This window comes from Callorhinus ursinus, unplaced genomic scaffold, assembly GCF_003265705.2.
Source record: "Callorhinus ursinus isolate GAN/ISIS: 27379988/994484 unplaced genomic scaffold, GSC_fseal_2.0 scaffold4, whole genome shotgun sequence".
Lineage (NCBI taxonomy): Eukaryota > Metazoa > Chordata > Mammalia > Carnivora > Otariidae > Callorhinus > Callorhinus ursinus.
Genome location: NW_027397066.1, coordinates 30,938,518 through 30,952,404, shown reverse-complemented (window position 1 = coordinate 30,952,404; position 13,887 = coordinate 30,938,518). Strand labels below are relative to the sequence as shown.

The 13,887-nt window shown below is 43.1% G+C and overlaps 1 protein-coding gene across 1 annotated transcript in view; it reads left to right on the top strand.

The window, feature by feature from the left end:
- RELL1 (RELT like 1) overlaps positions 1-13,887 on the top strand; it is a 62,817-nt gene that overhangs the window by 19,264 nt on the left and 29,666 nt on the right. The window contains exon 2 of the mRNA XM_025887418.2: positions 12,097-12,321. Within this exon, the coding sequence (XP_025743203.1) occupies positions 12,097-12,321 (225 nt within the window). The remainder of the gene's footprint in view (positions 1-12,096; positions 12,322-13,887) is intronic.

The window sequence follows — 13,887 nt, the reverse complement described above, 5'->3', positions numbered from 1 at the left end:
CTGAAGCTGAAGGACGGGTTGTGCTCCAAACATTCCTTTTGAGTGATTGGGTTGGAAATTCAAATGCCTTTTCTCATTAAAAATAATAATTAGGCTCCCACAAAGGCTATTTAAAAAATGATAAAATGGGACTTGGTGAACTTTTAATATAAAAGTTGAAGGAATCATAGAGTGGGTCCCTGTATACTGACCACTTAGATTCAACGTTTTGCCAGACCCGCTTGCTCACCCTATCTGCCTGGCTGTCCCATCTGTCCACCTGCGTCCTTGCTGGCCTGTTTGAAATCAAGTTGTCGACAAGGTTACATTTCTCCCTAAACACCTCCATCGTGCCTCTTGTGGGATGAAGGACTTCCTTCTGCATAAGCACAATACCATCCCTATACCTAAGAAAATAGACAGTAACATCTCTAGTACTGCCTTAATCCAGTTTCCTCAGTTGTCCTCAAAATACACTTTATGGCCGCTTTGCAATTTTTATTATTGATTAAAATCTTGAGCTAGCCTCCAGTCAGGGTTTACATGTAGTATTTGGTTATTTTAGTTTCTAACAAAAGCTAACAGTCAAGTACTGGGCAAGGGAAGAAACTTTCTTGGCCCCCGGCAGTATTTTGAAATCTTCAGCTGCTTGGTCCCTCCCCGTCTCCCTCTCTCACTCTTGGTGCCTGTCTCCAGATCTGGGGGTGCTCCCGCTGCCCTGAGCCCTCCATTTTGCCATCCCCGGGGTATAGCTGACTTCACACGGGGATTAGCAGAAATGTCAGGGACAGCTGCATTTTTCGAGGGACCTGTTAGCCGAAGGTGTCTGTAAATCAGGGATTCCTTCCTGGGCATTGCTCATGTAGGCACGTTTTGCTGGGGGAAGCCATCTAGGCCTCTGTGTGTTCCCCGAGTGGTCTTTGCTGTCCAGAATGAGTTCTGGCCTCCAGTATCATGGGGCACTTGGGCAAAATAATGGTAACCGAGTGACTGTATGCCCTGGGAGGGATTTTGTGTCATGGATGGCTAGACTAGATCCTATCTGGATGTCCCCTCCCCTCCTGGTCACAGTTTCGGAGGCGGGTGGGGAGGGCTGTAGCAGCTGTTTATCTGGGGGTTGTTCAGAAGTTGGCAGGGACCAGAAGTTTCCTGACAAAGTTTAGCACTTCTTTATATACGGACTTCCGTTGTCTTCCCGGTTCCATATAAGCTCATTTGTTCTCCCCATACATTTTAAGCTTTTTTATTTTTTATTTATTTATTTACTTATTTAAAGATTTTTATTTATCTGGCAGAGAGAGACACAGCGAGGGAGGGAACACAAGCAGGGGGAGTGGGAGAGGGAGAAGCAGGCTTCCCGCGGAGCAGGAAGATTTTATTTATATATTTATATATATGCGGGGCTCGATCCCAGGACCCTGGGACCATAACCTGAGCCGGAGGCAGACGCCCAACGACTGAGCCACCCAGGCGCCCCATTTTAAGCTTTTTAAAACTTGTCTGTGTGAATGCTGTGTCGGGGATAGTCTTAAAAGCTCTGTGACTTGGGTTCTCTCTGTAAGAGAAGTCATTTGGGGACGATTGAGTTTTGTAGAATTTGTTTTGCATTTGCCCCTTATATTGGTGTATGTAATTGATTTAAAATGCATTTAAACAATTAACTTCATAAAGGAGGTTGTTTTGCAGAAGCTCGGAGATCCATCCTGCTCAAGTGGTACTGGGAGGCCATGTGTGGGCTGCTCATGCCTGGTTTTCATGCAGGCTCTCACCAGTTTTTAACTATGCCTTTGGGCAGGTGACATACCCTCCCTGACCCCGTGGTTCCTCTTCTCTAAAAGGATAGTACCCACCTCCTAGTGTTGTGACCATCTCAAACCCTCAGGGCCCACGGCTGAAACTCTACCTATGTGATTTCCCCCTTTAGAGGTCTAATGAAATACATTGATGTTTATGCAGCAAGCAAACTCACTGGAATAGAGTTTGTAAATAGCCTCATGTCAGCTCAGAACGGGTTTTGCCACCAGTGAGTTTGTCAGATTTGGTTTTGCTGTGAAATGAATTATAAAAGCTTTTTGGATTTTACCTTGTGGAGCCAAGAGGGTGGGTGGCCTTGTGTTTTGATCACCAGTCACACGTTGCGGATGGGCCTGGAGAAGGCTGGGGATGTTGTGAGCAAAGGGAGGTCCACAGAGGTACAGTGACTTGTTCAAATCGCAGAGGTGGCCAGTGGCAAAACTGAATAAAGAAAAACGCTTTTAGGGAAATGTCCATCTATTGATCTCAGTAATCCAGACCAAAAATAGATTGCTCTTGGGCACTGTGATTTGAGTCTTCGCTAAAAACAAAATAGAGTATGTGTATGTGTTTGTTGAGAAGCAGTTTCCCAACCAAGCTTGGTGTGGGTTATCTGTACACTAGCCAAGTGCCTTTTCCATCACAGAGTTGTCGGGTCATCCTGCTGAGAAACCCTAGATTCTGAGAACGCATACCCTTTCCTGATAAAAGGGGAAGGCTAGCTATCAGAACCATAGAAATGTTCCTTGGTTGGAATGAAGCTGCTTAGGAGAGGTCCCAAGGACCTTCTTAATTGTTGTCTCTAGTTATTAGCTCGGTCTTCCCCATTGTCTAGCAGCCTCGAGCTGTGCCCACTGGGTTTGAGGAATGCCATATCTAGGCCATTCCTTCTCAGCTCCTGTGACCACTGAGGTCAGTTGGAAATACAAGTATTATTTGGAAACAAGCTAAAAAAAACTGCTTTTGATTTTGGGGGATGACCTGGAGCCATTCCTCAGACCTTTTCCTCAGTTCCTTGCCGTGTACAAGCTTTTTTTTTTTTAATACCACGTCTTCTTTTGTGACCTTCTTAATGGGATCTTGGCAAAACACAATACAGTTGAGTGGGTCCTCAAAATGCAGTGAATTAACCAAACCTGACCAGGTCTAGGAAAAACCCAAAGGAGTTTGATAAATGCTGGCTTTTGTTGAACATTTTTTACTTGTAATATTGTAGAAGAGAATCACATTTGTCAGTGAGAGCCAAGAACTTCCTGCTCTGCTGGCTCTTGCTATGTGCAGGGCAAACTCGAGATGAGGCTATGGGCTTATTTTTGGAATAGGCTGAGTGGACCTGGGGTTGTGGCCTCCGTCGGGTGAACTGTGATGTTGGCAGTGGGGAGGGAGGTCCGCGATGGGGGCCAAAAGGCAATTTTGTAGTTGTTCATGCCGTAAGCTGCTTTGGAGTCTGGTGTTGAGCATGAAACCTATCCTCCTTCCTGTCATGCCCATTGGAAACCATAAGTTTGGAAGTCTGGGGAGCCTTGACTCTAAGTTGTGAAATATGAGAGCAAACCAGCATTTTGCATTTTAATAGAAAAGTCTCTAAATGGTGACATATTGTTGAAAGAGAACAAATTAAAATACACCTTACGCAGGCATTTGTAGTTGGATGGTGCCCAGTTAGAGGCCCAGTTCTACATGTGCAGAGACCCAGGCTTCCAGAAGGTAAGAGGCAACAATATAAACACAGGCAGGAGCCAGGCTGTCTGGTTTGAATCCAGCCACTGGCACAGAGGAGCAGTGTGACCTAGGGAAGGCCACTCTACCTTCCTGTGTCTTCTTTCCCCATCTGTAATGGAAGGATAGACCTCTAACTGGGTCTTAGGTTTATTGTGAAGACTCCATGCTTAGCTCAGTGCTGGCTCATAAGTGCTCCGTAAATGTACTGGTTATTGTTGTTAGTGGTAATAGAGACACAAACTACTCTGAGCCACACTTCCATCTCTTCTGGAGCACCATGTCACCCGAAACCATTCCCTTCCTTACCATGGCTCTGTCCGCTTTGCGTTCTGACTCTGCTTGCTGGTCCCTTCCTGTGCTGGGCTTTCCATCTTGTATGGACTTCTCCGCATGGGTTACCCCAGCCGGAGAATTGGGGTGCGCCTCTGGGCTGTGCCCTGGATGCCTGTGCACCGTCCTTTTCCTGCCCTGTCCCATCCCCTCAATCTCTCCGCCAGGCCTCCCTGTCTCCACGGGCTGCTCTTCTTCCCTGCGGCCCGCCCCCGCCCACCTGGTCTCAACAGATGTCATCTCTTCTTATTTATTGTGAGAGCAAATGGAGGATGCCGTGCACCTTGCTCCCTCAACTTCCTTCATCCCACTAGTAAGGGCTCTAACTCACAGCCTGGCTGCTTCAGGAAGAACTGGGTGTTTTTGTTTTTGTTTTTGTTTCTGTTTTTTCTATTCCAGTGTTTAATCTGTCCTCATATGGAAATCTCCTCAAGGCCATCACTCCTTATTCTCTCTCAGTCTCTCCCTTTTGCTCCTTCCGTCTATATATACATTGGTTGCTGGCACTTAAAAGCAAAACAAAACTCCAAACAGAAATGTCTTCCTCTCATCCTTTTTTTTTGCTCCTACTGGGCTTCCAGAAAGAGTAAACCGAGCCCAGTCTCTATTCTTCAACCCAGGGAATCTAGTCTTACCTTCCGGGCTAACTGAAAAACTGTGCTGTCCAAGGCCATGAAGATCTCCCGTAGATTGTTTTTCCTTCCTACTTAATTTATTTTTTCATTGTATGTAGTATTTGTTTATTTTGGGATTTTTAAGTTTACTTCAAGAAAGTACAGAAGAACAGGGAGTAAAGTACAACAAGGAGAAAGTTAAAAAAATTCCAGTGGCTTCCTAAATTAGAAACTAATGGTTTCCCATGAGTTCTTCTTTGTTGCCTGATTTGTTTGAGTGCTTCTCGATTCTTTTTCTAAAGAGTCCCCTTAGGTTGTTTGTGTCTTGTTTCTTTTTTTTAAATTGTGTTAAGAACATTTAACATGAGATCAACCCTGTAAACAAAATTTTAAGTTCAGGATACAGTATTGTAGACAGCAGGCTTTATGACATGTCATAAAGCATGACGGAAAGGTTACACCTGTTGAATGGCAGCTACCCATTTTCCCCTCCCTTCACTCCTGGTAACTGCCATTCGACTCCGTTTCTATAAATTTGACTATTTTAGATGGCTCATAGAGTGGAATCATGCAGTATTTGTCCTTCTGTGACTGGCTTTTCTCACGTAACATAATGTCCTCCGGGTTCATCTATATTGTCACCTATGGCAGGATTTCCTTTTTTTAAAGCCGAATGGGATTCGATTGTATGTATAGACCGTGTCTACTTTATCTATTCAGCCACCAGTGAACATTTAGGTTGTTTCCAAATCTTGGCTATTGTAAAAAATTCTGCAGTGAACATGGGAGGCAGATAACTCTTTAAGATCCTGATTTCAGTCCTTTTGGATAAATAGGCTAACTGGGACTGCTGGGTCATAGGGTGGTAGTTCTATTTTTAACTTTGTGAGGAACCGCCATATTGTTTTACATAGTGGCTGCACCATTTTCCATTTCCTTCCTATTTTAATTGCTCTCTTGCAGCATCTGACCTAGCTGACTGCTCATTCCTTCTGGAAACTCTATCCCTCTGTGTTGTAGAGGAGAACCCTGGCTTCTCTTCCTTGGCCTCCTCATGGAGTAGATCCAGTTGCTCAATGGATATTTCCATCTGGTTATTCCCTCCCCCCCACCCCTTACCTCTATCTCCACGTGTTCAAAACTGAACTCGTGATATTGTCGTTCCATGCCAAGTATATTAGTTTGCTAGGGCTGCTGTAAGAAACTACCACAAACCGGGTGGCTTAATCAAGAGAAGTTTATTGTTTCACAGCCTGGAGGCTAGAATTCCTAGGTCAAGATCGGCAGGGTTGCTTCCTTTTGGGGGCTGTGAAGAATCTTATTTCAGGCCTCTCTCCTAGTTGGCGGTGGCTTGCTGGCAATCTTTGGCCTTTAGAAGCATCATCCCTTCTCTGCCTTTATCTTCACATGGTGTTTTCCCTTTGCGCTTGTCTGCCTCTACATTTCCCCTTTTATAAGGACAGCAGTCCACTCAAATGGCCTCATTTTAATTTGATTACCTTTGTAAAGACCGTGTGTTCTGAGGTACTTGGGGTACTTCAACGTGTGAATTGGGAGGGAGGTAAAATTCAACACCAGGCAAATTTCCTTTTTTTTTTAAGTTATTTCCCATCTCGATGAATGGCGTCAGTGTCCACCGTGTTACTCAAGCAGAAACTTGAGCATCATCCTTATCAAGTCACTTGCCCTTATATGAACTTGGGCTTCAGAGCTCGTAGAACTTGGAAGCAAAATTTTGGAACAGGAACCTTCGTAGCAACATAGATTTTCAAAGGGGTCTGTGATTCCCAAATGGCTGACAATCTCTGCTTTATATTTTTCCACCACCTTGGTATAAAAGTAATACAAATGAATTTTAGAAAATTACAGGTAAGTATAAAAATAAAATTGAAAATGATCCTCTTACCTGGAATCACTTAATATTTTGGTCATTGCTTTGTACATTTTATGCCTTCATGCATTTTTTTTTTAAGTAGTTGGACCATACTTAGTATGTAAGATGTTGAATCAAGCTTTTCTCTCTTTTTTAAAGATTTTATTTTTTATTTTATTTTAAAGACGATTTGTTTATTTGATAGAGAGAGAGAGAGCACAAGCAGGGGGAGCAACAGAGAGAGAGGGAAAAGCAGGCTCCCCACTGAGCAGGGAGCCCGATGCAGGGTCTCAATCCCAGGACCCTGGGATCATGACCTGAGCTGAAGGCAGACACTTAACTGACTGAGCCACCCAGGTGTCCCTATTTACTTATTTTAGAGAGAGAGAATGGGGGGAGGAAGAGGGAAAGAATCCCAAGCAGACTCTGTGCTGAGAGTGGAGCCCAATGTGGGACTCGATTTCAGGACCCTGAGATCATGACCTGAGCCGAAATCAAGAGCTGGATGCTTAACTGACTGAGCCACCCAGGTACCCCCGAATTAAGCTTTTTAAATTCAACATTGTATCTTAAGTGTTTTCTCATGTCTTCACAAAATCTTTATAATTTTAAATGATGAATATTATTCCATCAAATGGGTAGACAGTGATTGACTTAGATATTTTATTATTCCACTGTCAAACATTCAGGTTTTTGCCATTTTTTTGACTTAAAAATAATGCAGCAACAACCTTTGCTATGAATTTGGACTCAAATATTTTGTTTATAATTCAGGTATGATTCAACTGGAGGTGAAGGAGAGAGATGGCCAGTGTCTCTAAACAAGTTATTAGCGTAAATTGAAGGAAAACTAAATTTACCTAAGTTGACAAATGTTTTAAGGCATTATTTGTGAACAGTTCCTTTGTGATTTCAGAGTTATTTTTATTGAATTCCTGTGGTAGGTCACGGTAGATTCTCCAGTCAACTGCCTTACAGCGGTTCTTTGTAGTCTATAACAGGGCTGTCTGTTAGAACTTTTGGGACTGATGAAAATGTTCTTTTTCTGACTTGTCCAATATGGTAGCAGTTAGCCACATGTGACTGATGAATGCTTGAAATGTGATTAATGCAACTGAGAAACTGAATTCTTAATTTTATCTCATTTTAGTTGACTTAAATTTGAATAGCTACTTGTGGCTAGTGGCTACTGTACTGGATAGTACAGTTCTATCAAGATGGTGACTAAACACTTTTACATTGCTTATCTCTTCCTAAACATTCTTCTAAGTGCTTTATATACTAGTATATTTAATCCTCACAATGATTCCATGAGGTACTCTTCTAGTTATTATTGGTGTATAACAAATCAACTCATTTTGCTTAGGAATCTCCAACTCGGGCAGGGTTCATCAGAAACAGCGCATGTTTGCTCCGTGCGGCATTAGCTGGGACGATAGAATCTACGTCTAGGATGGCTCATTTACATAGTTGGCAAGTTGATGACTGTTACTGGTTTCTTTCCTTGGGGAAGCTTGGGCTTCCTCACAGCATGGTGACTGCATTCCAAAAGCAAGTGCCCCAAGAGACAGGAGGTAGAAGGCTGTCAGTTTCTTAGGGCCTGGGGCTTAGAAACTGACAAAGCAACGCTCCAACCTATTCTCTTGGTCAGGCAGAGCACAGAGGATATATTCAAGGGAAGGAGATAGAGACTTTCTATTGGAGCGGGATCAAAGAATTTGGGGCCGTGTTTTAAAATCATCATAGAAAGGTACAATCATTTGATTTTATTTCATAATGAGGAAGCTGAGGACAGAACAGTTAAGTAACTTGCCCAAGGTGATGTGTCTAGTAGTGGCCAAGCTGTTCTTTGTGCCAGGCAGTCTGACCTTGTAACCTCAGTGCCATATGGCATCTCTCTGTAATTCATGTTCCCTAATTTAGATTCATATCTTCTTCAGTTTTTCCATAGTACAGTAATTACGAGATTAAGTGACTGCTACCTCTTTGTAAATCACACTCTAAATATGTAGTGTTTGCAAGGGTTGGCTACATGTCAAATTAATGAAGACACATTCTCAACCACCAGATTCAGGAGGCGGTGTGGCTCCAATTCCGAGCCCCTCTGCTTTCCTCCCTGTTCCTAGTGCCCCCCAAAGAGAACTGGTTATCACCTCCAGATTGAAACAGACCTGATTCTGCGTAAAACTCTCTCAGTCTTGGAGGTTGTCTGCTTCACCTATTCCTGTTGTATGGAATACGTGGTATTAAAAAGGAATTAATAAATAAGACTTAGAATTGTAAAAGGCATTAAAGAAATGTTTCTGGTTTTTACTAAAAGGCTGGCAGTAAATCCTAAGTTAGATGATCTATTTGCATATGCTTAGGGAAGTGTGTGTGTGTGTGTGAGTGCACGCGTGCGAGCATGTGTGTATGTGTACTTCCATTTATTTGTCCATTCATTTAATTAATATATTGATTCCTGGAAGATAAATCAGAAAAAAATATAGGTTATCCCCAATTCTAGAGATTGTCTGATAAAATAATGCAACCTTGTACAAACTTAAGAAACCAGCAGTTTCCTTTCCTGTTCAAAGGTAATGGGTATTTCCATGTGAAAGATCGATAGCCCTTTGCTGTATGGCCTCTGGTTTGCAAATTGGGCTTCTGTTTGATACCGTTTGCTGCAGTGATGAAATGTGGTTATTTCACACCTGCTATTTGTCCCCTACAATCATTGCCACACAGATCCTTTTTTTATCAAAATACTCTGAGAGAGCTTATAATTAAACATACCCAGTTTTCTGGTTTCTGGATTTCTTCAGCAACATTATGAAACTCCCTGATGTAGAGAAAGAACTTTATTTCATCACTTCAGAATCTGAGTATTACAAATAAGAACACTTCATTTCTTTTTTTTAAAATTTTTTTATTAACATACAATGTATTATTTGTTTCATGGGTACAGGTCTGTGATTCATCAGTCTTACACAATTCACAGCGCTCACCATAGCACATACCCTCCCCAATATCCAGTCACCCCATCCTTCCCACCCCCCTCCACTCCAGCAACCTTCAGTTTGTTTCCCGAGATTAAGAGTCTCTTATGGTTTGTTTCCCTCTCTGGTTTCGTCTTGTTTCATTTTTCCCTCCCTTCCCCTATGATCCTCTGTCTTGTTTCTCAGATTCCTCATATCAGTGAGATCATATGATAATTGTCTTTCTCTGATTAACTTATTTCGCTTAGCATAATACCCTCTAGTTCCATCCATGTCATTGCAACTGGCAAAGTTTCATTTTTTGATGGCTGCATAATATTCCAGTGTGTGTGTGTGTGTGTGTGTGTGTGTGTGTGTGTGTGTGTACCACATCTTCTTTATCCATTCATCTGTTGATGGACATCTAGGCTCTTTCCTAGATGGACGTTGCTGCTATAAACATTGGGGTGCATGTGCCCCTTTGGATCACTACATTTGTATTTTTGGGGTAAATACCCAGTAGTGCAATTGCTGGGTTGTAGGGTAGTTCTATTTTCAACTTTTGAAGAACCTCCATACTGTTTTCCAGAGTGGCTGCACCAGCTTGCATTCCCACCAACAGTGTAGGAGGGTTCCCCTTTCTCCACATTCTCGCCAACATCTGTCGTTTCCTGACGTTAATTTTAGCCATTCTGACTGGTGTGAGGTGATATCTCATTGAGGTTTTGTTTTGTATTTCCTGATGCTGAGTGATGTTGAGCATTTTTTTCATGTGTCTGCTGGCCATTTGGATGTCTTCTTTGGAAAAATGTCTGTTCATGTCTTCTGCCCATTTCTTGATTGGATTATTTGTTCTTTGGGTGTTGAGTTTGATAAGTTCTTTATAATAGATTTTGGATACTAGCCCTTTATCTGATGTCATTTGCAAATATCTTCTCCCATTCTGTCGGTTGTCTTTTGGTTTTGTTGACTGTTTCCTTTGCTGTGCAAAAGCTTTTTATCTTGATGAAGTCCCAATAGTTCATTTTTGCCCTTGCTTCCCCTTGCCTTTGGCAATGTTTCTAGGAAGAAGTTGCTGCGGCTGAGGTCGAAGAGGTTGCTGCCTGTGTTCTCCTCAAGGATTTTGATGGATTCCTGTCTCACATTGAGGTCTTTCATCCATTTTGAGTTTATTTTTGTGTGTGGTGTAAGGAAATGGTCCAGTTTCGTTCTTCTGCATGTGGCTGTCCAATTTTCCCAACACCATTTGTTGAAGAGACTGTCTTTTTTCCATTGGACATTCTTTCCTGCTTTGTCGAAGATTAGTTGACCATAGAGTTGAGGGTCCATTTCTGGGCCCTCTATTCTGTTCCATTGATCTGTGTGTCTGTTTTTGTGCCAGTACCATACTGTCTTGATGGTTATAGCTTTGTAATAGAGTTTGAAGAAGGACCCTTCATTTCAATTAAATCTCACATTTTTCTTTACTCCCCATCCTACCTGACCCCCTCCTTTATTTGATAATTCTCTTCTCATTTTGTGTCTGTGAACTGGTACTTTGCTGTTTTTCTACCTAGTTGGCTCTTTCTCTGTTATTTTCGTTGACCACATCTCATGACGCCTGCGCCCGGCTTTCCGCTGCTCACCCTCCTTCCTAGAGGAGATGCGGGTCCCTGTGTGCAGGGACCTCTCGGGAGCCTATGCGTGACACCCTGGCAGGCCTGGATCTGGTAATAGCCCATGGGATACTTTGACATGTCCACAAGTAAAGTTCTCCGTTCCTTTAAAAGATGCCCCTTTCCTAGCTGCCCTGTTTTTGAAGTCATAAAATAGGTCCTCACTGTTCTTTTTTCTTCTGTTGTCCCATGTACACCTTTGACAGCATTTCTCTCAATCTGTGATGATCTGCCCATGCGTTTTGTTTAGGGACCGTTTCTGATGCTCCCCTACACGTTCTAAGATGTTCTTGGCCAAGTCATGTTGTTTATCACTATATCCAGTTCCCAGCCTTGTGCTTTTCACATGATGGGCAGACAGTGAATTTTAATTTGGATAAGTGCACGAATAAAAAATGCACAGTCTTCCATTTTTATGTTTGTCCCCCTGGGCCAAAATCTTGATGCCGTCCTGGATTTTTCTCTCTTTTCCATATTCTAGATCTGTCAGTTTACTAAGTCCTTCTAAATCATAAGCTCCATGAGGACAAGCCTCTTTGTCTGTCTTACTCAGTGATATATCACAAGTGCCTAGAATGGTACCTGCCGCGTAGTTGAGCATTTATTATGTTGTAAAAATGGTTGTAAATGTTTTACAAGTATTTATTTCATCTTCATGACACCCAGGAAGAGTGGGTAGGTTCTGATGAGTGTGTGCCTTTCCCAAGAAACTGAGTCATGGAGGTGCTAAGTTATTGCACAGCTACTGAGTGGTAGAGTCAGAACTTGAACCCAGGGCTCCTGGGTCCATCCTCTTAACCACTCAGCGCCCTGTTATAATGCCACCAAACGACTCTGTGTTTCCTTTGTGCTTGACACTCCACCTAGACATGCTTTCCGCACTGTGTAGGTCCTGCTGCAGGCGAAGAAGTAGAGGCTGACTTGAGAGGTTTTAAAGAAATGACGCAGGTTGGGACCTAGTTTGTGAGTAGCAGGGACAGGATGGGAAGTCGGACGTTAAGCCAAGCCTGGCCCTTAGCCTGTGTTCTGTACTGCCTGACCCACCAGTCTCTGCATGGCCTGTGGTTTTGGGAGACGACTCAGATTCCATGTGAACATTCCCTGGGGTCGTCAGGTTGGTCTTGTCCCTCCTGGCAGACGTGTGATGCAGCCGCGTGTATGTCTTTCTGTAGACAATGGTGGCAGCCGCACGTTGCAGTCCAGAACAGAGACGACCCCGGCGCCCACCAACAATGTGGGCAACGGACACCCAGAATATATCGCATACGCGCTGGTCCCCGTGTTCTTCATCATGGGTCTGTTTGGCGTCCTCATCTGCCACCTGCTTAAGAAGAAGGGCTATCGTTGTACCACAGAAGCCGAGCAAGAGGTGGAAGAGGAAAAGGTTGAAAAGATAGGTAAATATCTGCATCCTTTCACGGAGAGGTGGGTGGGGACGATTTTCTTTTCTTTTTCTTTTTTTTTTTTTAAAGATTTTATATCTAAGTAATCGCTACACCCAATGTGGGGCTCAAACTCACAACCCGGAGATAGAGAGTCATGTGTTCTACTGACAGAGCCCGCCAGGTGCCCCAAGTGAGGGCAATTTTTAAATGAGGAATCAGTCATAGATACTTTCATCTCTATGAAGCAAAATGATCCATCTTTTTTTTTTTTTTCTTTTTAAGGGGGGGTAAAGGGGCAGAGGGAGAGAGAGAATCTTAATCAAGCTCCACACCCAGCATGGAGGCTTTTGAGGGGCTCCATCTCACGACCTGAGCCGAAATCAGATGCTTAACCGACTGAGCCACCCAGGTGCCCCCAAAACGATCCATTTTAACAGTAGGTGGTATGGTGGCATGTCAGTATAGATTTCGTAGTAACCACACCTGGAGCTTGAAACCTGGCTTTCACTTATTAAACACCTACCAGCTCATTCCTTGTGGCTTTGGGCAAGTTACATGTGCTCCAAACTTCTGCTCTGTGTAATTTAACTGGAATTTAAGCTTAGTTAATTTAATGCCAATTTAATTAAGATTTTAATTTAATTTAAATGAGGACAGTAATCTCCATCTTGTAGGATTATTGTGGAATGTAGAAGATGCATTTGGTGTTTGGCACATATGGCCACTCAGTAAATATTAATCCTTACTATTATTATTGAGAGAGCTTCTAATAAGAACAATGGGGAATTTAAATAGCTCTCACCACTTTTGTGGTATTACTTTTGCTGGGGGAGTTCTATATGCAATCTGTGTGATTGGAATTTATATTTATTAAGTAAATATGTCAACAGCGCAGTAAAAGTATGGTAAGAAATGGTGCCTTAGTATTAATTTGAGGGTGTCTTATCTTTTCCTCTTAAACATCCGAGTTGTTAGGTAGTATTTGGAAAAACCCAAGAAATAAAATCCTGTTTTCTCCATAGATGTTCTTTCCAACCATCCTTTAGGGACGTTTCCTGACTTGGATTTGGGGGAGGAGTAGCTAACCTTCCATATCCCTTTCAGGTCCTAAGGGCAGTTTTTGCAGAAGAGGACATTTGGAGTTGGTCACCTTTCAAGAGAGCCAACGGGTAGAGTGGGGAGAGCGTCTTCCTTCCTTGCCAGCCGGCTGTCCTGTTGGTTTTTCCCACCCCCACTGACCTTGAGGCAGAGAGAACCCGGCTGCAGGATGAGTCATGGGTAGCTTATGAGCAAACCAAAGCTGAGTGTTTGTCAACAGAAAGTGAGCCTCCCCGCTCCCGTCCTTCACAGACGCTCTGTAGGCTGGCTTAGTCAGGATTTGCACTGTCCAGCCAAATGCGCGTTTTCATGGAGGAGGAAGCTGACTGGGGTTGGAGAAGACGCTTTTCCAGGGACACGAGTAGGACATTGCACACTTCGGTTCATTCTCTGTGAACTGGGATCCCTCCCTTTTCCTTCCTCCCTGAAATTACAGTTTCCGGATGGAGGTTTGATTTTTCTTCAAAGACTGTCCCATAA